The sequence below is a fragment of the Medicago truncatula genome, chromosome 3 (genome assembly GCF_003473485.1).
Source record: "Medicago truncatula cultivar Jemalong A17 chromosome 3, MtrunA17r5.0-ANR, whole genome shotgun sequence".
NCBI classification, from domain to species: Eukaryota; Viridiplantae; Streptophyta; class Magnoliopsida; order Fabales; family Fabaceae; genus Medicago; species Medicago truncatula.
The window spans coordinates 35,233,856-35,259,861 of NC_053044.1; the positions used below are offsets into that span (position 1 = coordinate 35,233,856).

General features: G+C 33.2%; 3 protein-coding genes across 3 annotated transcripts; 1 reads left to right on the forward strand and 2 right to left on the reverse strand.

The window, feature by feature from the left end:
- Window positions 1–2,326: 2,326 nt before the first annotated feature.
- LOC11406143 (NF-X1-type zinc finger protein NFXL2) lies at window positions 2,327–9,972 on the forward strand. The gene is made up of 13 exons (XM_003600862.4): window positions 2,327–3,552; window positions 3,643–3,756; window positions 3,884–3,939; window positions 4,311–4,377; window positions 5,375–5,467; window positions 6,908–6,993; window positions 7,233–7,395; window positions 7,527–7,697; window positions 7,870–8,060; window positions 8,221–8,302; window positions 8,473–8,679; window positions 9,269–9,361; window positions 9,453–9,972. The coding sequence occupies exons 1-13, from the start codon at window positions 2,404–2,406 to the stop codon at window positions 9,606–9,608; spliced, it is 2,628 nt and encodes an 875-aa protein (XP_003600910.2). The 5' UTR covers window positions 2,327–2,403; the 3' UTR covers window positions 9,609–9,972.
- A 4,046-nt stretch (window positions 9,973–14,018) lies between these two features.
- On the reverse strand, window positions 14,019–16,850 carry LOC11406680 (putative serine/threonine-protein kinase-like protein CCR3). Its single transcript, XM_003600864.4, has one exon. It carries the CDS (start codon window positions 16,643–16,645, stop codon window positions 14,279–14,281), a length of 2,367 nt encoding a protein of 788 aa, XP_003600912.1. The 5' UTR covers window positions 16,646–16,850; the 3' UTR covers window positions 14,019–14,278.
- Window positions 16,851–19,582: 2,732 nt separating this feature from the next.
- On the reverse strand, window positions 19,583–22,656 carry LOC11411270 (carboxy-terminal domain RNA polymerase II polypeptide A small phosphatase 1). The gene is made up of 6 exons (XM_003600865.4): window positions 22,179–22,656; window positions 20,867–20,995; window positions 20,663–20,783; window positions 20,483–20,564; window positions 20,156–20,309; window positions 19,583–20,055 (listed from the first exon to the last, which is right to left on the reverse strand). Exons 1-6 carry the CDS (start codon window positions 22,395–22,397, stop codon window positions 19,930–19,932), a joined length of 831 nt encoding a protein of 276 aa, XP_003600913.1. The 5' UTR covers window positions 22,398–22,656; the 3' UTR covers window positions 19,583–19,929.
- Between the last annotated feature and the right edge of the window lie 3,350 nt (window positions 22,657–26,006).

Below are 26,006 nucleotides of genomic sequence, written 5' to 3' on the forward strand. Positions count from 1 at the left end.
ATTTTAGTTTTGTTTGTTTCTAAGTATCAATGTCTATTAAAAATTGGTCCAAATAATGAGCTTTTGAAAAACTTCATGTTTTTCTTATTCTCAAATCCTTTGAATTCATCTGATTTTGATGCTTTCATTGCTATATATTTTGTACAGCAATTATAATATGTTGGTCAGTAAATATGTTGTGTCTAGTAAAGAGTGCATTTGCTTTGAATTTGAATGTCGCTTTAAGAAAATATTTGGCAAAGTCCCACACCGTTCAAAAGTATGACAAGTAACCTAAACATTAATAAAGGAAACTGGTTGTGTACATACATCATTGGATTGCCGATCAGGTGGTAATTGTTTGATTGCCTTTTTTCACTTCATTTGATTTGTAATTTAGCTCGTTGAAACTTATCTTTAACTTGAGTTTGTCAGATTTAATGAGTGATTTAAGTAATCTATCCGCCCCTAATTCAAGAAATTTAAGGATTAAGCCTGATATGTAACCACCCTAACACGAGGTTATCTATACTGTATCTAAAGAAATTTACGTTTTCAGCACATTTCGGTTGGATTTTTCTTTCCAAAAATGCCCTTGATTTTTAATACAAACACATAAATAGATAAGAATAAAATTAAATATTAAAATAGAAGTGTAACAAGCACAAATGTTCAATTTTTTCCTTTTATCATTTAAAAAGTATAACAAATTGAGGACATATACTTATTTTTTTCATTATCTCAATTATACCCTTAAACAACAACTTTTTTTATAATAGAGATTGTTGTTAATGTTATTAAAAAAATAAGCATTTATATTATATTTTTTTTGTTATATTATTGGTTTCATTGAAATAGACAACCATAGTTTGTTTGATTTGTTATACTTTGAAAACAAAAAACATTAATATTTTTACTTTTAATTTAAATTAAAATTTCACAAAAAAACACCGTCCATAATTTTCAAACATTGCAATAAAAAGAGCGGAAAAACATGCACAGAGTTTCCATCGCTAGTATAATATAGTGGGCTTCACTTTTGCCTTTTAAAAATTTGATAAGATTTTTTAATTTGTTTAAAAATATATTTCAGATTATTTGAATAAGTAATTTGATATATAATTAAAATTGACTAATGAACCAATTCACTGTTGAGATTAAACTCCTTGTTTATGTTCAACATGACATTTAAGAGAATTGGATTATGTTTAATACTAAATTTCAATTTTAGTTTACAAAAATACATTTAAAATTTTGAAAAGCTAATATAGACTAATAAGATTTATTTTTTACTTTTTTTTAACAAGCAAAAATAGATTATATACCATTAACAAATCAATCTCCTCAGCATAAGATGTATCGAAAAAGATTATCAAAAGTACAAGCAGTCCGTCACAAAAATAACAACAGCGCTACCCGATGTCCAAACACATTAGGGGGGCTCGACCACCACAAATGAGTGCCTAAAATAAAAGTAGCATTTTTACCTTTTAGCCACCATAATGAGTATGACTTTACTTTGTCTAGTAACCGATAGTTAGAACATTCCTGTTTCTTGAATAACCTACTATTGCATTCGTTCCACAAAACATAAACACATAAGGGCCAAATGAGTTGAAGGAAAGAGCGTCGCGCTTTCAGTCCACCAGTGTAATAAGGAAAATTGGGTGAAATAATCATAAATAACCTGAGTATCGACCCAATCAAAACTAATCCACGCTCGTACCAACGATCAAATGGACGCCAAAGATGTGCATGTGAGAAACAGGTGTTGAGCATCTTCAACATGACCATGCCCAATTACACATAATCGTACCTTTGCTGGAATGACACCGCAAATCACCAAATTTGATTATGTTGGTAGTCTATCACGTAGTAGTCTCCACAACAAAATAGACACTTTCAATAAAACCTACTTATGCCAAATTAAATCCATGCTTGATTGAACCTTTGCATGCTCCTATGATGTCAGCATGTCATCAACACCACGAACGGAATAACCCCCTACCGGGTCCAAATGTCACTGCCACATATCAGAAGTAATGTTCTGCAAATAAACATCATGTAGTAATGTCTTACACTCCGCTAGTATATCCTCCATCCACATTATCTTTTTATTCTCTCTCTTCATTTTTCTCTCTCCATTATTTTTGATCAATCATAGAAGAGAAAAACAAAATTATTATAAAAGTTGTAAGAAAGATATGTACAAATATCACTGCTCATAAAATATATTATATTTTCGATACAGTCTTAGTATTACAATATCAAATCATGTTAAACAAAAATTACATCATCAAATTTTTATTTTTAACAAAAATGAACTAAAAAACAATTTCATTTCAGACACAAACAAGTAACTAATTAATTATTTATTATGTTATACAAACAGGTGTGAGGTGTTCGAACATTACCAAACAATAGATGGCGGCATCACATAACCACCGTCCGCCACCGCCACAACCACTTTCTGACTCCGATTCCGACGGCGGTGGATCCTCCACCACCTCACTCCTCCGCCACTCAGACCTCTCCGAATCAATATTCAAATCTTACTTCAACTTCTCCGGCCACTCCTCAACCAATGCCACCTCCGCCGACCTCTCCAAGATCCAATCCTTCCTCACCTCCTCCTCCTCCGGCGCTCTCTCCTGCCTCATCTGCCTCGAACGCATCAAACCCTCCGATCCAACATGGTCTTGCACCTCCCTCTGCTTCGCCGTCTTCCATCTCTTCTGTATTCAAAGCTGGTCTCGTCAAGCTTCTGATCTCGCCGCTTCACGCGCCGTCACGCGCCTCTCCGTGTCCGCAGAACATGCTGCCGAAACATCTCTCTGGAATTGTCCTAAATGTAGAGTTGAATATCCCAAAAGTTTAATCCCAAAAATTTACTTTTGTTTCTGTGGTAAATTGGAGAATCCACCCAGTGATGATCCTTGGGTTTTACCTCATTCCTGTGGTGAAGTTTGTGGTAGATCGTTGAAAAATGACTGTGGGCATTATTGTTTGCTTCTTTGTCATCCTGGGCCATGTCCATCTTGTCCACAATTGGTTAAAGTTAGTTGCTTTTGTGGGTCCCATCAAGATGTACGTAGATGTGGGTTCAAAGAGTTTTCTTGTGAAGCACGTTGTGAGAAAAAATTGGATTGTGGAGTTCATAGGTGTGTTGAGATTTGTCATCGTGGCGATTGTCCACCATGTCGGGCGCGTGGTGTTTATAGATGTCAATGTGGGAAGGTGAAAGAGGAGAGGGAGTGTTGTGAACGTGTTTTTCAATGTAGTGATCCTTGTGAGAAAAAGCTTAGTTGTGGGAAGCATGTTTGTGAGAAAGGGTGTCATTCTGGGGAGTGTGGTGGATGTCCTTTACAAGGGAAGAGAACATGTCCTTGTGGGAAGAGAGTGTATGAAGGAATGCCTTGTGATGCTCCTTTGCAGGTTTGTGGTGCAACTTGTGAGAAAACGTTGCCGTGTGGGTATCATAGGTGTCATGAACGATGCCATCGTGGACAGTGTATGGAGACCTGTAGGATTGTTGTGAAGAAATCTTGTCGTTGTGGAAGCCTTAGGAAAGATGTAAGTGGTTGTGATTTTCTTTTGTTTGAAATTTGGATGCATTTGCGAAATAGTCACCATAGTAGGCAAATTTAATTGAACTTAAAGTAGGTGCCTTGCTATCAAGATTTGACATGTGAGAGGAAGTGCCAGACATTGCGCGACTGTGGTAAGCACCCGTGTAAGCGCCGCTGCTGTGATGGAGATTGCCCTCCGTGCTCAGAGGTGTGTGTGCTTGTTTTGTAGTAGATATTATTATATTAAAATTGATAATGTTGTTATTACCTCATTTTGATTGTAGACTTGTAAATCTGTAATTATTTACCGGTTTCTTTTGTTTTTCAACAATTAGATATGTGGCAGGAGGCTTCGTTGTAGGAACCATAAATGCCAATCTCCATGCCATAGGTATGTCATTTTTCGGTATACGCGTGATCTTGGGCTTGGCCTATAGTCCATTAGGCAACTGCAAGACTGCAACAATGGTGAATAGATGAAATATTGTCTCTGATGTTTAAATATTATGCCTTTAGCTATAAAAAATTTTATCACGATGAATGGACTAGAATCTAGATGGAGAAGAAACATATCAACATCTTCATGAAGCAGTTGATCTGTTTCTGTTGATCCGTTTAATTAAAAACATAGGGACCAATATTTTCATATCTTATGCATACACGATAAAATAGTCTTTCATCCTTTAACTTGTGAAGCCTATAGACTATAGTGCAAGACAGGCAGATTATATAGATTGATGATGGCTAAATTTTCTCTTGCAGAGGTCCCTGTGCTCCTTGTCCTATAATGGTGACAATTGCTTGTGCATGTGGGGAGACACATTTTGAGGTATCCGGATTCTGTTTACATCTAGTCTTATGTTGCATGATTTTTCTTATCCAATTGTGCATGTTTGTGCTTACTGTGAATCCCCATTTTATAATTGTATTTCGTGTATGCAAATTGTTGTGTGATTGTGGATATATATACTTGTAAAACAACACCATTGACTGCCATGTCCATAGAAGTTAATGGCTAGATAATGTTGGACATACTAAATAGTAATTAGTTTGATAATTTATGGATAAAACTTCCAGTGAACAAACTTTTTCTTTCGCATGTCTCACTCATTTCCCAGCACCATGCTTTTTTCTGGGTTTCGGTTGATTGGAAGAAGGGAGAGATTTTGGTACTGATCAGCAGCATATCATTTTTTTTTCTTGCATAAATTATGCAGCATAATATAAGCACATTGCATTACACTGTCTGCTGATTTATTTTAAAGCAAAGTCATTTGAACATATTCTGGGGAACAACAAAGCTAAATGTAATAATGCATTTTAGTAAAAAAAAGAACAAAGCTAAATGTGCTATATGAAATCAAGAAGGGCTGTTATTGTCATTTTGTATAACATTCATTCTCAGTCTGTGATATGCCCATTTTGATATTACTCGTGAGTTGATACTTTGCTAATTTCATAGCATTTTCATTAAATAAATTAGCAGTTCAGAGACTAGGTCAATATCTAGTTGCTTATTTCTGTTACTTTTTTTAATTTTGATTTGAAGAAATTGGTAAATTTACTTAATCTCGGTGATGGTAAATTAATGTCAATAATTTCACATATACACACACACACCAGATATTGATATATATATATTTTCTGTTGTTTCTTTCTTTGTGAGTGCACATCTTTTATTATTTTGGGTTGTCTATTTTCATTTAGTCAATATGCCACTGTTGTCTTGTATAATCTTCTTGATCTTGATGCTGTATACTTGGATTTCATCAAATTTTGCAGCCCTTGCTTAAATTATATTTGCTTAGTGATGAGTTTTGTAACAGGTTCCTTGTGGTACGGAAATGGATCAAAAGCCACCTAAATGTCGTAAACAATGTCCTATTCAGCCTTTGTGCCGGCATGCATCAATCTCCAAGGTACTATTTGTTACTGCTGCAAGTATTTACATTCCTAAGCAGAGATATATTATAATTTAGTACTTGAGTGAAGCTGTGATAGAGGATAATATTTAGAGAGAAAAACACTGATTCATGTTTCTTTTTTTAATAGATGGTAATAGCATTTGTAACAAAATTGGTAATATCATCTCTAAAAGTATCTATGACTCTTAACATTTTGAGATTTGATATCAGCTAATTGAAGTTCTTCTTTTGGGTTTTGAAGTCAATCCATGATTTCCTAATACCTGGTTATGCTGTTGATCTAATGATCAAATACTCTTTTATATAATTGTAGACATGCATCTTTTTTGTTAAATATAAAACAATGAGCCAAAGTAGACACGGGTCAAACTCCCGGTAACTATTTTCCCGCTCAAACGCTTGTTCATTTCTTTGACGGATATTTACATGTGTTTTGTGATTTTTCCCTAACCAGTGTTTCTGCACTGGTAAACACAACTAGTTGGAATATAAATGAGAGTAAGAAAGGACAATAACATTGGATTCTTCTTGTGGTCTAAATTTTTAGACTGTGTACTTTGTATGTACATGTGACTTTTAAAATAATTGTGTATAGAATATTATTTTTACCACAATCATGAAAACGAGTCTTATTATGCATGTTGTAGCTAACTTTAAAATATCACAAGGAAGTCCATGTATTTGAACAGAAGCTTGTCGCATGAAGAATATTTTTAATGATTTTGGGATAGATTTTGGTTATTCAGTCTTTTCATTTTGTTTGTGTGTGTGACTATTTATAGGATAAGCTAACTGCCTTTGTTTATTACTGTTGTTTTCTCTTATTTTTAACTGCTACTGCGAAACTTGTTAATTAACAACTTTAGGCCTTTTGAGCCTCTTTTTTCAAGCTCCAGGTTGTACCTTAGCTTTTTTTTTTTCCAATGATATTTTGCGGATATGTTTATCTTAAAACTAGGTTATGTAAATTATTAAAATCAAATTTTTTGAAATGTATGAGTAAGTAATCTACGGTACACAACAAAATACTTGTTTTATATATGGTTGGCGTAAAATGAACTTGAATCATTGCCCTCTTTCCCCCAACAACCCCAGGTCTTTTAATCGTATTCATGTCTAGAGTTTCAAATTGTAATGGTGTTTTGTAGTCTTTTCCGTAAAATATATTTGTGGATGCATGGGTTGTGATTCAAACATTATATTACATGCTAAAATTGAACTCCTTAAGTGGTGAGTACAATTAAGTTCTTAATCGGATGATATGATTTCATAATGCAATTATCTTCATAGAAAATGAATATTCATATCTCTTAATGGGGTGTCATCGTCATATACTTCGATGTTCCTTAATATTCAAGAAGTTGTATGCTTCATTGCTGATAATGTATTTTTTTTTTTTTTTTTTAATATTATTAACACATTTCTTTTGTTTAGCCTCACAAGTGCCATTATGGAGCCTGCCCTCCTTGTCGCCTACCTTGTGCAGAAGAGTACCAATGTGGCCATGCATGTAAATTAAGGTTTGAGAAATTTTCCCCTCTATATATGATAGATTTAGATGTAACTATGCATTATTTTGAAGATATTGCTCTGCAACTTTCAAGCATTTAGGCGTGAACAGAAGGTCCAAAAACAGATATTCTTTTGTCTGTACTCATGTCTCAATCAAGTATTGACATATAGTTGAATTAAGCCTCATGAGACTACACGCTCGTATTTTAGTTAAATCTTTCCTTAACACGCATTTTTCTCTGTGAAGGTGTCATGGTGCTAAGCCTCCTCCTAAACCTGAGTTTACTCTCAAACCAAAGAAAAAGAAGATTATACAACAAAGTGAAAGTGCTCCCGGTACTCCATGCCCTCCTTGCCCAGAACTAGAATGGAGACCATGTGTAGGGCAGCACATTGGAGCAGAAAGAATGGTTTGTCTTGCTTATCTTAAACGCAGCATACGAACTATGAAATTCAATATTTTATATGATTTTGTCCAAAACCAATTCACTTTTGACTGCTTTTAATGTGGTTTATGTTTTCTTTTCCACCTTCTCATCAGATGGTCTGCTCTAATAAATCACAGTTCTCTTGTGATAATTTATGTGGTAATCCTCTACCATGTAGTAATCATTATTGTACTAAAACCTGCCACGCCTTGGAGAACCGATCTTCCATGAACCAGTTACCGAGAAGTGAGGCTTGTGAAGCTTGTTCGCTTTCTTGCCAAAAGGTTTTGAATCCTTCATAATTTCATTAATTCATTTTATTTTATTCTTTATCACTGGTTTTAACTGAATCAATGGACTTTCTCACTTGTTTCCCTGTGTGAAGTTGAGAACCTCACTTTTACTATCCAAAATCAGAGCTTATAATTAGTCTCTTGTGTAAACTGCGTTGATCAGGAACGAAAGCCTAAGTGTCAACATCACTGCCCTCGGCGCTGCCATCCTGGAGACTGCCCCCCGTGCAAGGTGCTAATTAAACGTTCATGTCATTGTGGTGCAATGGTCCATGCTTTTGAGTGCATTTATTACAACAGCCTGTCTGCAAAAGATCAAGAGACTGCCCGGTCATGTGGTGGACCATGTCATAGGTAATTTAAATAGAAGTGATTTTTAATCTAGTGTAGCCTTCGAAACCAAATTCGAGTTGAAAGTATCTATTAGACATATGTTCCTTATTTCCTTCTCCTTTCCTCGTTCTATAAATAGAGTAGCTAGATGATAGCCTTATTGGTTACAATGGTTTTGCAGAAAGATGCCAAATTGTACACACCTATGCCCAGAGACATGTCATCCTGGTGAATGCCGAAATCCTGAGAAATGCTCTAAAAAGGTACAGAATTTAATAGCTATTGCTTCATTAATTAACTTTAAAAATAACACTATTAGCTCAATCTCTGGTAGTTTTTTGCATTACTTTTCTAGATACTGCAAACTAAACAAACCAATACACCTATTATTGATCCAATTTATCTTCTAAATTATGAACTCGTTCTTTACAAGGTCACTGTTCGTTGCAAATGCCAAACACTGAAAAAGGAGTGGCTTTGTCAAGATGTTCAAGCAGCACATAATCGTGCTGGTTGCAATCCAAGCGATGTACCAAAAAATCAATTTGGAGTTGGACTTATTCCTTGCAATTCTGACTGTAAGAGTAAAGTGCAGGTTGTTGAGTCAGAATTGCAATTACGTAAATCTAAAGTTACAGAGGTAATTCTGCTTCCATCAGAACTTTTCACATATTTGCTCAGTTTTTGTATTCATCATCACTTCAAAATTGCATTGTACTTATGGAAATCCAGCTCCGGAAAGGACTTCTTTGTGTCTACATTGCCATTTAAGGTTATGATAAATCTCGGACCCAAATTAGATTTGTACACCGAAATCACAAATATAAGTATATATTGTGGCCTACCAAAATGTAGAGTGAGGCTCGCAAAAGTCCCGGTTGACATTGTTCATGATCAAAGATCAATGATGTGGGTTTGTTTGAACTCGAGTGTTCTACTACTAAGATAAATCCTTTAAAAGGAAACATATATAGTAAAAATATCTTGAAATTTGTGTATTCAAAGTATTAAAAGTGTAAAAAAATGATGTTTTCAATGTAAAATTTTCTTTTTGTTTCCTTTTAACTAGCATGACCCTAGCAACAACAACACTCTCTGACTCATTCTTTAACGCACCATTATTGGGTAAAATTCACGAGACTTATTTTACAAGTGAGCTCTGTAGCAGCAGTGTCATAATACTAAAGTAATCTTTGTTTATACAAGCCTAATACTAGTAATTGTTGAAGGTGAAGGAGCAGCCAGATAATGAAAAATCAGGTCCAAAGCGACGAAAAAAGCGAGAGCGGGTAGTGGAATCGAAGGAACCAACAATACTGCAGGTATGTTAGTTTTCTTGATAAAAGAGTTTTTTTTTTAACAAATTCATCTACCTTTCTCTTTGTGACTAATTATTTTGTAATCATTGAACAGAAAATGATTTCCCGAGCAAAGCAGCTTCTTCTATTTATATTTTTCTTGGTCATACTTGTTGCTGCTACTCATTATGGGTACAAGGGACTACTATGGCTCAATGATTGGATGAATAAAGTTGATGAACAAAGACAAAGATCTTCACGAATCAGATGATTAGTTCATTTTGTTTACTATATTATTTCTCCTGTTAATGAAATTATAAGATGCATCAAGTTTTGATATGCTTTGAATGCTTACGGCACTTGACACTCGCCATACAATACATTCTTTTACCATGGAACAGGGAATAATCACCCCATAGACACATTAGACATGTTCAGATTTTTCCTGAATGAGGTTTTCTTTTGGAGGTTCAATTTATTTGTATGTCCAATATTGTTACCAAAGATGTAGCTATCTGTATAACTAGTATGTAACTTATAGACTATAGTGCTATGATGATAACTTTACAATTTTGTTGGATTGAACATGTTGCAGTAACATTTTTATTATCAATTACCTGGTTCGTGCCTTTTTTAATGTGTTTTAGCTTAGTTGGTAGGGACAATACATAATATATGCAAGGTCCGGCACCACTGGGAAAAAATGCCATCCTTTATTACATGGGCCATGGTGTATGAAAGCTGTAAACTCCAAACTACATTCACGTTGTTTCTGTACCTTCCCCACTTGCACCAACAAGTATTCCTTGCTGGTATCCATTCCTATCAGCTTCTTATTTAATTTCTGAAGTTTTATTATGCTTTTGAAATACAATTAAGCCACCATGATCCATTAATTAAAAAAACATTTATAGTAAAATTAAGTATAAAGCTTTGTCGATTAGCCTAACAACCATACAACTGCAATCTTTGTTCACACTTCAATCTAATCACTTTATACTTAGTTTAGGGGAGTCAAATTCCAATTAATATTGTCCATGATCAATGATGGCTCCATTTGAACTAGCATGTATAAATAATCTTTGACTTTTAATAACATCAAATATAAAATTCATATGAAAATATAAGTAAAAGACCATATATTTGAACACTAAGAACTTATATCAAAATAAAACCATAGATTTGAATCTTGAAAATTCATATGCAAATTAATCAAAATGATGTGCAAAAAAATAAATGACAAAATCATTAGGTAAAATTAAGTTAAGAGAAAACGACACAAAAAGTTTTACCATTGTATAAGCAACTCATCAACTAGTCAGAGCTATTCTTTGTAAACTTTGAAAGGAGGTGACTTGTGAGTTTATAATAATATATAATGAGTCTAAATCTAACTGCTTCTGGAAAAACTTGACTGGTTGATGACTTCATGAAACAACGGTGGAATAGTGCTTAGAAGACCTGACAAAATGGCATTAAGATTCTTGGTATATTTTTCAGAATAGTATGCAAAAGTGTTACTATCTGATCCATCTCTATGATTGTGAACCTTTCGACTGAATGCTTCTTTCCAAATTTACTACTTCTATCTCTAGAGGCTAGAATATTGATTGACTCAAAATGAAGAAACTCTGCAAAATCTAAGTGAATGCTGATTAAAATTCCCATGTATTTCATCAATTTTTTATTTTATTTTTTGATAAAACATATTGTCAAATGTATATAAGACTTGCATAATTTAGTGAGATCCATGTAAATTTTAATCCATAAAAGATAGTCCCTAGAATTGTGTGTCCGGAATGTTGTTATCCCTCCTAAAAGAATATATGATCTTCAAGTGCAAACTTAAACGCCAGCTAAACAACTCAATGCACAATTCCACCAAATTACATTTCCTGCCAACTCTACCGCAAATCATTCCGACATCAATTGTTTTTCAAGAAACTTAGTGGATAGAATTCACTTTTTAAAATGAATAAGTGAGGTGTCCGAGGTTCAAACCCCGACCCTTACATATAACGGTGCATTGTCTCTATCAACTGAGTTATGCTCACAGAACTCTCAGACACCAATTTAATCCGAGAAAATAGTGAATTGCAATCCCTATACCTTTTAAAAGATGATTTTATTATGTAACACCCAAATTAGATTTTTTTTTTTTTTTGACAAAACCACCCAAATAAGATAGTATCAAGTTCAACGCCTACCTAAAACCAAATTTCTTGCTCAGAAGCTTTCAATATTATTATAAGTAATTTTTAAAAGGGTTAAATATGTTTTTGGTCCCTATAAATATGTCAAATTTTTGTTTTAGTCCCTCTAAAATTTTCCTTCAACTTTTAGTCCCTATAAAATTTTCAATCACTACTTTTGGTCCTTATTTTTAATTTAATTTTTGTATTTTTTAATGAAATTGTGCAGAAATGTGTCAAATATTCTAAAAATAATTCCTAAAAAAAATAGATTTTTTTAACAAAACACAAATTAAATATAAATTTTTAACCATAAACAATATAAAAATTCATATTAAATTCATGTTTTGTTAAAAAATTCTTAATTTTTTTTGGAGTCATTCTTATAATATTTTGAATTTTTCTGGAAAATTTTATTAAATAATATGAATTCTACATATGAGTTTACTTTAAAAGAAGGACCAAAAGTGAAGATTGAAAACTTTATAGGGACTAAAAGTTAAAGGAAGATTTTAGAGGGATTAAAACGAAAAGTTGACATATTTATAGGGACCTAAAACATATTTAACCTTTTTAAAATGCATGAGAATCGATCTCAATTGTGTTTGTTTCTTTCTTCATGTACATGAATTTGAGATTTTTTTAATACATTTGAGATTGAGTCTAAAACATGTTTAAAGAAGGGTCTTGCTAATAAATGCCCTTGGGGCACTAGATTCAAAAAAGGAAATAATTGATAAATTTTATGTTGAAAAATGTACTTTTTAATATTTTAATGTGTTGAATACACAACTTCCAAAATAAACCTTTTACTTTAAATTTCTTATCAAGTGTCCCAAAAACACTTATTAGCATTTTCCAAAAAACACGTTTAAAGGATTTAAGCTTATCTTTCACTTATAAACACATGTGCATATAATATATGTGGTAAATCTTCTAATATTTTTATCATCTAACACGGTAAGAAATATTAAACTAAAACTAAATTAGGCAGATCTTTTTCAAGAATATGTAAACATGACATATTTGACTATCTCACCATGCTTGTAAAAAAAAAAGACCACTTCAAGGTAAAATTCAATCAGCTTTTGTTTAACAAGAAAAAATCATTAAGTTTATTTATTTGACAACGAAAATTTCAGTTATCTGGTATTCATTTTTCTAATATCATAATTAACAACATGGATATCATTCTAAAAACGTTAATATTTTTTTTTAAAGTATGGGATAATGTAAATCGGATATTCTCTGTGGACCACATTAAAAAAAGTCATTCTGATTAGTTAATACTACGATAACTATTTTGCTTTGAATGAACTGCTTGTCTGATATAAACAAGAAAAAACAAAAAAACAAAAACAAAAACTATATGTAAGTGCAACACAATTGATAAATAAGACCATGTTGACATGCAAAGGTCTAGACTCTAATATCAAATTTTTCACTTCTTCGTATTTAAAGCATGTGAATTTTTGTTTTGGTACAAAAAGACAGAAAAAATACGAGAATGAGTCATTGAAATAATCTATCAAGACTTGTCAATTCAAAACTTGTGGGTGGGCTAACAATAATAACTCCAACCTTGCCGTGTAATAAAGAAGCAAAATGCAATAACCAATCTACACCTTAATTTGGTGCTACTATAACATTTATTTCCTTTCTTTTGGTCAAAATTATGTCCAAAGTAGGAATTAAGTCACAAACAATCTTTCAACAGAAAAAACAAATATAGACATATACCAAGTCTACCATGTGCTATGGAAGGGACCATGATAATAGAAAGAAAGGTAGACACAAGAAACGGATTAACTACGGTGCTTTGTGGGGCTCAATAGCACAACCACTCAAATGAAGTACAAAGTTTCATTTCATTGCATCATGGTGTTTTCATGCTCTAAAATACTAAAATTATGCCAAACTGTGTTCACATTTTTCTTCAACTTTTTTTCACGTGGTCCTCAATTGTGACTTGGTGTGTATCTCTACGTTGCTTCCTAGTCTGAATCAGACCAAATAATTAGGAGGAGTTCGTATTGTGCCTTTACCTTCTCCTCTGATTTTATATGAATATAATATTATCCACATGAAAATGTTTCAATTGTTAATTACATTACACCTGTTTGCCATTGAAAAATGTTTGTTTTTCGTTTTTATTTTTGTTTTCAGTGTTTTCAAATAAGCGCACATTACTCAATATTATTCGCTCAGTTGGTTAAGCAGCGTTGAACTTGTGAATGCTTGTGAATGAGCACAACAGTTTCATCTCCCAAAATACACTCTTGGAAGGAGCGAAGCTGCGACCTAAGCACTCGAGTGAATATTAGTCTCATAGTTGGTTAAAAAGATCGAAGTTTGTAGAGATACTCTATGGAGTCATTTGGGGTGCTAGAACTCTAGTTACCACAGTTTCCTAAAAATTATGTGTATGCATGCATCAGACGTAACAACGGCAATAACACAATGATACTTTTTTTACTTTTTTGACAAAATAACACAAAAACCATTTTTTAATCTATCATAACTTGAATGTAAATACATTGTGAAAAAATGAATTGCCAAGTTAGTTTAACCTAAACAACCCATTTTTCTGGTTAGATGTTAGTAGTGTAGCAAAATTCTACATCTTAATGTTAGATGATAGTCCTAGTTAATCTTTACATGCCAATGGTACACCAGTATGATTTCATCACAAAGAATCTAAGAAAAATAATTCAACAACATTTTGTTTTCACCATGGAACTTGGACAAATCAATCTGAAACAGAGATAGTAACACTGGAAATGCTTTCAATCTCATGGTTACTACCACCTTCACAAATAAGCAATGCTCTTTCCAAATTAGCCACAATATCAGCCATAGTTGGTCTATCTTTCCCTTCCAAATTCACACAATGTACAGCAGTATACGCCATTAACTCAACCGCCTCCGATTCATTACTTTCCGTTGGCGGTGTTCCAACTCTTGAGTCCAAAATTTTCATCAATTCACCAGCCAAAATAGCAGGCACTGCAAAATCAACTATACTCAAAGGATTTCCTCCATCTTCACCATTCCGAAATATAGCTCTTTTTCCTGTTAACAATTCCAGTAATACAACTCCAAGTCCATAAACATCACTCTTTGCTGTTAATAAATTCAAACCATAGTACTCGGGATCGATATAACCAACTGTTCCTGCTGTTTTTGTTGGTTTGTAATCAATATCAGATTCTGGACTCATCAATGATAATCCAAAATCAGATACTCTTGCTGTCCAAGTCGAATCAAGAAGAATGTTTGATGACTTAATATCTCTATGAATTATTGAAGGAACTGCATAATTATGTAGATATTCTATTCCTCTTGATGCATCCAAAGCAATTTTTATCCTCATTTTCCATGAATTCAACAAATTGCTACCTTTTTCTACATTATTCTTATCATGCAAATGACTATGCAATGAACCATTCTTCATGTAATCATACACCAAAAGCCTCTCATCTTTCTCCTCACAATAACCAACTAGTCTAACCAAGTGTTTATGATGTAAACGCGACAAAAAAGCTAACTCAGACTCAAATGCACTCTCTTTCTCTTGATATTTTTTAAGCTTTGTACCTGGTTCACCTCTTTTGATTGCTACTTCGCGACCATCGGTTAATTTTCCAAAATACACAATACCAAAGCTTCCAGCGCCAATTTTGTTCTGGAATGAGAAATTGTTGGTAGCTGCCATAAGCTCAGAAAGACTAAACTCCTCTGCCCTTTCTTGATGCTTTGTTGATGAAGGTCCACTCCTCTGCCGCCTCATTATTCTCGAACCTTGACGCATAATGACCGATTTTATCGAAGATGCACTTGAATTTGAACTGTTGCTACTACCTCTTGTGACTGTTGGTTGCACAGAACTGTGAACTTTCTTTTTCCCAAAACAAACACCTGTCCATAAACAATAAATTATTGTACATATACCAATAAAACCTCCCACTGATCCAACAATTGCAAAAACCAATAATCCGGTTGTCAAAGTCTTCGATCGAGAAGATCGAGGAGGAGAAGGTGCTGGTGGAGGCGGCGGCGGGCTTGTTATTTGAGTGTTACATATATTTGGGTTGCAAATGTGACCAAAGTTAGAACATAATGATTGTGAATCAGGATATATACCACACTCACTACAAGAAGATTGAACACAAGGCCCCGGAAGAATCCGAGACAAAGGAAGAATAGATTCAGAACCATTTGATCCATTAGACCAACCAGGTCCCCAACAAACAACAGAAAAATTGGTTGTTGTCAAACCACAAGTAAAATTAGAACCAGAAACAATTAACTCAAAAGAAACCCCTTCAATAGAATCCGCAGAAAATTCTCCTTTTCCACCCCAACAAACAACAGAACCATTCAATCTTCGAACAGCACAACCATGTTCATCACCAAGTGCTATATCACCATACTCAAAAGCACCACCTTGTGGAACATCAAGTTGACCAGAACTGTTACTTCCTTTGCAAACCAAAAAACCAGTTGAATTCAAACCACAAACATTTGAACCACCAGCTACAATACTCAACATAGACATGTTCCGAAACTCGTTCTGTAACCTTTCAGCAACGGTTTTTTCACCCCAACACCGAACTTGTAAACCAGTTTTCAAAATCCCACAAGAAAAATTCGAACCAGATGAAATCGAACCGAAATGATCCAACCCAGATGGCTCAAATCCATCAAATGTTCTCCAACATCGCACTGTTCCAACACCAACCACAGTAGCACAAACTTGAAAATCTCCAACAGAGAGATTCTCTAATAAAAAAGAGTCATTAGAGTAAAGTCTTTTAGTTTGAAACGAAGAACTATCCCAACAATGTAAACTGTAGTTACCAGACCTTAAGCCACAGAAGTAGCTTCTTCCACCAGAGATTGAAGAAAATGAAACGTTTGGAAGGATGTTGAAAACTTCTCCTTCACGGTAACACTGAATGTGCTGTGTTGTTTCGCCTGATATGATCCCGCATACGGTGGCAGGGGAGTCTGTGACAGAGAGGGTAGTGCCGGAGCCTAAAGTATGGGCAGAGGGTGAAAGATAGAATATGATTATGGCGGTGACGAAGATGAGGTGGGTGATGAGATTCTTCATTGAAAGGTGGATTTGAGCTTCATTTGAGGGAAAGAATAGTATAGGAATTGAAGAAGTTGAAAGGTTAGTGTATTATGGTGGAAAATTTGAAGGTGGTGGTTGTGGACTATTGAAAATGGAACATGTCTTTCTTGGTGTACTTTGTGTGTACACTGTTCAATTCATACACTGTAGCATTCAAGGATGTGTTTGGCTCTCATTTAAAAGTATCCTTTTGTGACTTTTACTACTTCTTTTGACTTAAGTGAGAGATAAGTATAGCTTTCTATTGAAGTTTGTGAATTTTTTTAAATAGAATATTTTAGATTTGGTATAAAAATATATATTATATACTTTTCCGATCATATTTATAAGAAGTATTTAGGTCAATAAAAGTTGATGTATCTTGTTCAAAATTTGAATCAGATACATTCACGTTTGTTGACTCGGATTTCTCTTATAAATAGAATCATAAAGAATATTATATTTGAAGATATCTGTATACAAAGGATAATTATTGTATTATTTCAATTTTAATGTTTGTGTAAATCTTCAACTTCAATCTATAAGATCTTCAAAGATCATACTGACACCAAACATGTTAGTTATTTAACTATTTTTGGTGTACTGTCTCCATATTATTCAAAGTTGTTTTCATCAAATTAACCCATTGGCATGCAATCAAATTCTTTATATAGGACGCAGGACAGGATGATTAAATCTCTATTGCAGGTTATCACTCTTATGTTATGAGTATTACATTTTTTTTTTTCCCTCAATCTCTTCATTAATGGTTCTCTTGAATTGATCTACAAAATCTTATGGAATTATCTTATTAAGAACTCTCTTTGCAGGAAGAAAAAAAATGTCATACATATGAGTTGTCATCACTTCTTTGTTCAACAATTAACGGGTCTTATGATTAAAATAAGAGATAAAGTAGATAAAAGAAAATTGGTTTCACTATCTTTTTTTAAAAAAAAAGTCTCACCATCTCAAATACATGTGATTTTCTAAACACATATTAGTGGGTCAAGTTTAATGACACTTTTTAGTTTATTATCATGGGAGTCATTGTGTATTTAATACGTATTTTCATCAAATTTTACTTGTCATTAGAGTAAATTACCCCTTATTCATCAAGGAATAATATAGATTTTACCTTTTTTGTTTTTCTTACAATCAATTACCATTTTCATCTTAAAATATCAAACTTCTTAATCTCCATCTTTTTCGTTCCAAAATTGCATCATATTTTTCATGAGGGATCCAAACTAGTCGTGTCTTGGATTATGTTTGAGCTGACCTTTTGTATGAACAATTAATTGAACCACCATACAAGCCCCAACCATACTTTCTAGGAAGGGCCTTTTGGCATCGCAATGTCAATGTTGTTGCAAGTTTTTTCTCTCAAAAAGAGAAGCACTCGCTGCCGTTAATATCCACGTGTTACGTGTATCATAAAAAAATATGTTTCTCACGTCCCTCCTCGGTTGACCGTAGTAAACAAATAATCATACAACCAAAAAAAGGCTGCTAATATTATTTTCTTTCCTTTGTTTAGTCTTCAGTAATTTGGATTGTGAAAAGCTAGCAAATGAGAGGGTACGTTTTAATTTAACTCAATAATTTAATGAATTTCATGTTTACGTTACATTCATGTACATAGCTGAAAGTTCCACGGTAATAATTTTTTTGTTAGCTTTGAAATTCAAATGCGAGACCAAGACGTAGTATGATATAGTCAAACAAAACGACATGAAATTTTGGGTGTTGAGTTGCATAATAAAAACATTGAATTAAGAAAGTGAGAGAAAGAGACAGAAAATAAGATGTGGGTACGTACTTTCCTAGTTGGTTACAAATTGAAATTTGGTTTCAAGACCAAGATACTGACGAGGATGTGTGGGTCAAACAAAAGCAATGGAATGAAGAGACCAAAATTATTAGCTAGAGGTTTGGTCTAGAAGAAACCTTCATTTTTTTTTTCTTCATAGAACGTTCTTGGTACTACTCTTTTTCGTTTTTTTTTAAGGAAAGGATAAAATAAAAATTCAAATAGCATGTGTTTCATTATATGAGAATACAACTTCAAAATAACATATATAGTAATTTGGTTTAATTTATGCATGCACTAGCACTACGTGGGATGTTTTTGACATAATCAAGTTAAATAAACTCGTTTGAAATTGAAATAATATTAGATCATATATTACGTTAATTTCACCTCTATAATCTGAATAATAATTTTATTGTCATTACCAAAAGAAAATACTATTGACCATGTGACTTTTATTTTATAGCCAGATGAATGTATCAGTGGGAAACACAATAGTATATATTTGTGGCGATCTATCGGCGCTAATGCTCCAAAAAATTGGCTAGAGAAAGACCACAAAAATATTTAACCAAATTAATGGATTTCAGTTAAATACAATTCATTTATTATCTTTCGATCACATTTATTATCTTTCGATCGAATTTCACATTATCAGACTCATTCTCTTATAAATGAAAGAAAATCGGACCCGCAATAGAAATTAAAGAGACACTATGACAACTAAAATGTATTGGTGTCTTAGAATAAATAATCAACTATGCTATCAAATATACCATTTAGACAATATAAAACAGAGAACTAGAGAAAGAGATTCTTGAACTTTTTGTCAAGGTATTGAGGGATTTTAGATCAAGCTGTTCAGACAGACTAAGCTGGAAAGAATAGCCTAATTTCTTTAACAGCCTAAACATCTTATTACCACTTGATGTTGTCATTAATTAATGGTTAGTTCTTTTACAGCTTAGGCATATGGCCAAACCCTATGCCTTAACTCATTAATTAAGTATTTATACTATACTTTTGGTTGTATAAAACATGTGTGCATTTATACAGAAAAGTATTTCTCATCCAAATAAAATAAGTGGGAAAGCAAATAATTTAATATGACCTGCAAAAAATATTTCAATGTTTCTCATAACAGTGGCTGCAGCAAACTACACTGTAGTGAACTATGGAAAGCCTAATTAAACAAAAAAAAATTAATCAGAATATACTAGGTACTTTTCAAAAGATTTCAAGCATGTAAACAAGAAATCAGTATTCTAGTGATCTACATGTATAAATTGAGAAGCTGATTTGACTTCAAGAAGCAGCATTTGAAACTTCTGAATGCTCTAGGAACAAATTGATAATGTACATTAATATCTCTGGTGCTAAATGATCAGCTTTTCTCAAAATGAAAAAACATATAAAAAGAAGCAAAAAAAAAAAAACAAGAGTTTAATCAGAAGAACTTTCAATTTTGTCAACTGGGAGCTGGAATCCCATGTTGTTGAAACCATTCAGGCATATGATACTTTTCATAGAGCACATGTCTAACATCTTTCTGGTCAGAGAGGTCCTTGAGAATTGGAAGAATAACATCTAGAAGCTGATGAACATGCATAACAAAGACAAAAAAGATAGTAAGTAAATAAATCATCAAAAATCATATGGTTGATTTGAATTTCCAAAAGGATGAATCTATGCACCTGAGTGTCATGTGGTTGTCCTGCCGAAAATGGTACGCATGGAATTCCATTGTCTGGTTGCAATAAAAAGCTATAGGGATTGTTGTCTACAATAACAATGTTGCATAGATCCTTTGATATGCATGTAAGATCTTTTACATACTCCCGATGTTCGCTGTAAACATCCAACGATTATAAGAATACTAGTGACTCAAATTCATCCTTCATTAAGAAGATAGGAATAGAAGATGTATGTTGGACTTGGTATCAGAGAAACAATTAACAAAGGACTAGAAAGAAAGGTTAATTTAACATAGACTGATGAAAAAGAAATGAAGAAGCACTTACGTGCGAATTGTTGAGGGTCGATAAAGTCTTAGACTAAACCAGTTTTCTGTGTCTATTCTGTCAACAAGTGGTCTAGCATAACCTGTGAGAATTTAGAGAATAATATCATTAAATATATAGGAAAGCGCTTCCGTGATACAGAGATGCAGCATAAGAAGAGCATAGTATTTTAGATCAAACCTTCAACACCAGCAGTAAACAGAACCAGGTCAGCAAATTCGCTAAGTTGCTTTAAGAATTCTTTCAGCCCGGGGCGTTCAAAGACGGTAACATAATTGATTATTGGTTCTCCATCTGCTTCCTTGAAGACACAACATTCACATGTTAAGATTTAATACTTTATCAGAAGACAAGGAATCAGATACAAGCGATCAAGTAACAAACCTTGTTATCGAATACACATTCGAGCTCAAACCAATTTAAACCAGCTTGAGTTGCTTGAGTTTTTAGCTCATCTGACACACTTGATGTCTCATATGCACATATCAGTGTTTCATCCAAGTCAAGCACTACCTTCAAATGCATACGTGAGATCAGAATTTACATTAAGAACGGGACATTTGTAATTAAACTAGAACAGAAAATTGTTCACTCAGGTATTCGAAGCCAAAACAGTAACACACAATGATTCATATTTTGTACTCAATCATTAACAAGAATGAAACACATAATAAATTGATATGTTGTATACCAAATTAGACTATTGGTGATTTCATTGTACGAAGTAGATATAGATTTTAGTTATACTACACTACACATCTGTTTCAAACTGCGGCAGGTTTGCCATTTCTCGCGTCCCTAAGCTTCTCATGGCACAAGCTACAACTAGTAGCTTCTTATTAGATGCACATTAAGATATGTGTGGATGCGGCGTCGAACACATGCTACATGTGTTTCATATTTGGTTTCTGTGACATAGCCTCAATTTGACAATAGGTGCTATAAGAAATAGTTTTTGACTTGAAAAATTTGCACTACTTTTTACATCAAACTGATTTTAGAGTAAAAACATATAAACATAAGTTACATCACTTCAAACTCATTTATAACAAATCAACTCGAGAAAATCAATTCTATACATAATCACATTTATCAAAAGCTCACCCAAAAACACTATCAGAGGAGGTCAGACAGAACCAACAAAAATTGTGATAGTTACATATTGCATTCCAAATATAACTCAAAAGAAACTAGTCAAGCTTTTCAAATTCTACTCAAATTTACAAATCCCATTTTTTTTCCTTTTCCTCTACCACACACTATATACTTAGGTCTTGTTTGGATAAACAACTTAATTTGCAGCTTATAAAATAAAGTTAAAGTGTCTTCGCATAAACTATAAGCAATATTCGTAAGTTATCTTGGATAGCTTATGAAAAAAGCTGAAAACGCTTATGAACAAATCATAAGCTATTTACAAATTATCTCAAACAGTCTCACAAGTGTTTATGTCAGCCTATAACTATAATCTCAATTAAATCAATCCAAACAGACCCGTAAACCTGCACCAAAGCCATGATCAAAGCAGCATAAAACCCTAACAAATATCCCATCTAACACTAACACATGCCAATGAACATAAAACCAAAATATTTCCAAAAACTATTTTTTCTTCATATTAACCAATAAAAAAAACGTGTTTTGAGCCATAACCAATAAACAAAAAACAATGGAAGGAAAAAGCGATGATATATACCGTGAGCTTTTGTGGCTGTTGGTGATCCGCGTCCTCAATGATCTGAACAGCGGATTCATGATCCAAAGATGATAGAGGTTTGAAGGAAGAATTGGAAGACAAAGAAAGTAAAGGATAATTATCCGCGAATGATCCAATAATCTGAGAAAATATTTGATAGAAGAAACCAAACCAACTCAACACTGCCTTCCATGCTTGCTGAGTTATTGGTGAGTACATGACAATCAACAATGTTATGTTATACCTTAAAATAATTTGTTTAAGGTTTGTGATGTAGCTTGATGCATACGCTATTAAATATTAACGTTTGTTTCACTCACCTTTTGTTTCTCAATATATTTTGTTGGTTTGTTATGTGAGAGATTTTGAGAGAGATGGGGTTGGTGGTGGTGGTGTTCTTCAGGGAGGATGAATATGACTTTGTCAATGGGGTGCCGAGGAGTAATGTTTTGACTATTTCAGCATATTTTCGAACAAGGAAAATTGGTTGTAGAATAGCTATATAAGGCAATAATATTTTATTTTAAGGTCAATCATTCTATATTTATCAATATTATCAATGCAATCTGGAATGAATTTTTTTTTTATATATTAAAAAGGAAACTTAAAATAATATGAGAATTTCTCTGATATGTAAATCAATTCGACATGTATAGAGTCTGTTTGTTATATTCTTTTTTAAGGAAAAAAATATCTTTTAAAAAAAATAATCAATTTTAAGAATATTCCATCCGTTTGTTACAGTTTAAAAAAAATCTGAATCTAAAAATAACTTTAAATGAGAGAATATTAAGAGTAGCTTCTCAAAAATTAATTTTTTTTTTTTTAGAGTTGAGAGAAAATATGGGTTAAAAGATTGAATTAATTTTGTAAAATAAATCTTTTTATCTAACTAAAAAATAAAAAGATAAAAACTAAATGTTACATGAAATTAAGTTAAAGGGCTGTTAGTGTAAGTTTGCCTTAAACTTTTGAGAGTTATGTTATTTTTGACGGAAAAAAATTGTTTTTAATTTGTTATAATCAAAGGTGTTTTGGGAAGTTCAGTTTTTCTTTTGGGGAGGGAGGGGGTGTTGGTAAGAAATTTGTTCCACACATGAGTCAGCCCGATATGAATCTATTTTTGATCAGCCTTTCAAATGGTATCATTTATCTTATTTGAAGTTTTGATTATTTTAACTATGTAATTAAGTTTCTTAGATGTCTATGATGTTTTAATTTATCTTTTCAAAAATGTTTTCTTAAAACTTCAATAAGGTCTCTTTTTTTTTTTATAAAGAAACATCAATAAGTTCCATTAAAGAGAGAACAACAAAATTGTCCCAAAAATTGTACCAAAATAGTTGTTTAAATATCATTACTCTACTAAATATGTGTAGTAGTTTGATTTTGGGTGTTGGCTTGGTTTAATGAATTTCATTTTTCGCAAAAAAAAATAAAATTAATCAGTGTTGTTTTTTCAACATAATTCAACTTTTTTTAAAGAAGAAAAGCAGTGTCCAAGCTTGAGAAGCATGTATGAGAGCTATCAAAGGCCTTAAGGCCCAGTCAAGATACGCAAGCCTAAAGACTAAAGAGTTTTACTTTTTCCATCCTATGTCTTTCCTCGCGTGCCCTATTTTTTTTCTTCTAATTTTACCTCTGGTTCGGATTTCGTTTTCCGAAATTAATTGTTAGAATTTTGCAGATTTATCCCGATTTTAAAATCCGGAATGGTCTTTTTCTAGAACTTTTTCAATTTTAAGCTTTGAAATTCATAAAATAAATGCAAATAAACATATAAACCAGAAATAAAAAGACAGAAAGATAAAAACAACTCATTTTATTGATATATGAACAATACATTACAATAATGTTGAAGCTTTTTAAGCTTATTATATAAGAACCTAAATTTATTTATAATCTCCTAAGAGCCTAATTCTAATCTCCTAATAGCGTAACCACTGGTATGTGATAGGACATACCTGTAGCTTCCCTGTTGGAGAGCAACCAGGGGAGGAGGGAAGAGGAGGGTGGGAAGAAGAAAACAACGCCCTTGAGGGAGGTAGGGGTGCTCAAACTTACGCCCAGACAGACCAAGCAAAGAACCACACTGACCCACATGACCCCCAGATGAACCGCACTTCTTTGCAGTGCGGTTCCATCCTCATTGACCGTTCATACAAACCCTGAAAGTTTTCAACGAGACCCTTATCTATGAAAGGCCAACGATGGAAAACCATAGTTTTAGAATGAAGAAGATAAGGAGAGGGTGTGAGAGTATGGTGGGGTTTGGAAAGCTATTTATATGGAGGGTGGGTCAAAAAACGGTTGGGAGGTCATAAATGTAGTCAAACAACCTGGTAAAACACGTTTTCTTAACTTGAACACCGACAAAAACTTGTGGTGCAGACCACCGGCCATGACACTGATGCAGTCCGGAAAATACAATCCGGAATGTACCTTTGTTTTCCGAAATATATTTTGCGGATTAATACGATACTGGTGAACGAGGGAAAAGTTGGCACTTCTTGTAGGTTAAGGAAGTTCCAGAATGTATTATCCGGAAAGCTTCAACATTGGATTCTTTTGTGCGGAGTCATTAATGTAGGTTTGAACGGTTACAACCACTAACACGTTTTTATTGACTGCACTAATGACCTAGGACTTGTTTTAGGTTATAAATAGGCTTCCATCTTCAACAAATACCTTCATTCTTCACTTCACCTTCTTTCTTCCATCTTCTTCAAAAAAGATTAATTTTTTAGGGGTGTCAGTGGTGTCATGGTCATTGTTGACCATTCATATGAACCCTGCAATTGCATTGCAGCTTGTGTGGGGTTCATATAATGGTCAACAGAGACCCTTGACATCAAAGAAAAGCACAAAAAAACACATAACAATATGGTCCGGATTTCATTTTCCAGAAATCACTAACAATTTGGTCCGAATTATATAATCCGGACCAGGGATATTTTTGAAAATTTTGCAGGGCGCGCGAGAAGGCAGCAAGATGGAAAAAGTAATACTCAAGATTAAATAGCCTACGTGACGTTTCATTTTGTATGGTTACTTGATAATTCCTTTAAAATTGCTCATATTTCTGAAATAAGTCGATTGAGAGATTTATACAAAAAAAAAAAAAAAAAAAATTGATTAGAAATTATAATCATGTCGATTGAGAAATTTGAGAGACTATTGAACAACCATCTTCTTTTAGCTTATGAATGTAAGATCATTTTCCCTGTGGTTGTCTTGTACATGAAAATGTATGTATATACCCACATTTTTCTCACCCTAAATGCATGTAATTTCTCTTTTGTGTACCTAGAAAATGTAGTATCAACTATTAATGAATGTTAACGCATGTTAGTGTGTTTTGTTAGAAAAAAAACCCGCATGTTATTGTGTTTGGAAACACGTTCCACACCTTTTTCTCTCGTTCCAACACAAATATACCGTGATTTTCCAAAGCTAAAAATCCAAGCTTCTTAGTAAACGTACGTTTAGAGTTGTTTTGATGTTTACGTGTGTTTGGTTCCACGGTATATGGAATTGATTTTGAATGAATTGATTTTGTAAAATTAATTTTGGATAAAAGTGAGTTGAAGTTAAAGTGATTTATGTTTGGATACAATTAAAAAAAAGTGATTTTAGTTTATTAATGTTGTTTGGATAGATTGGATTGGAATTGCTTTTCTGTGAATAATTATTAAAATAAGTTTTGGTGTAAGTTTTTTTTATGCAACAATATAGTGTATGCATTTCATCTATAAAAAAAAATACTCATTTGTGTGTGTGGATTTTTTATGTAGCAATATTTGTTAGATTATAGTTACTTTAATTTAT

Coding starts and splice junctions, on each gene's coding strand:
- LOC11406143 (XM_003600862.4), top strand. CDS start 2,404: ATGGCGGCATCACATAACCACCGTCCGCCACCGCCACAACCACTTTCT. Junction 4,378..5,374: donor GTGGGGAGACACATTTTGAG/GTATCCGGATTC, acceptor GTTTTGTAACAG/GTTCCTTGTGGTACGGAAAT. Junction 7,396..7,526: donor ACATTGGAGCAGAAAGAATG/GTTTGTCTTGCT, acceptor CCTTCTCATCAG/ATGGTCTGCTCTAATAAATC.
- LOC11406680 (XM_003600864.4), bottom strand. CDS start 16,645: ATGAAGAATCTCATCACCCACCTCATCTTCGTCACCGCCATAATCATA.
- LOC11411270 (XM_003600865.4), bottom strand. CDS start 22,397: ATGTACTCACCAATAACTCAGCAAGCATGGAAGGCAGTGTTGAGTTGG. Junction 20,996..22,178: donor AACAGCCACAAAAGCTCACG/GTATATATCATC, acceptor ATGCATTTGAAG/GTAGTGCTTGACTTGGATGA. Junction 20,310..20,482: donor CGACCCTCAACAATTCGCAC/GTAAGTGCTTCT, acceptor GGATGTTTACAG/CGAACATCGGGAGTATGTAA.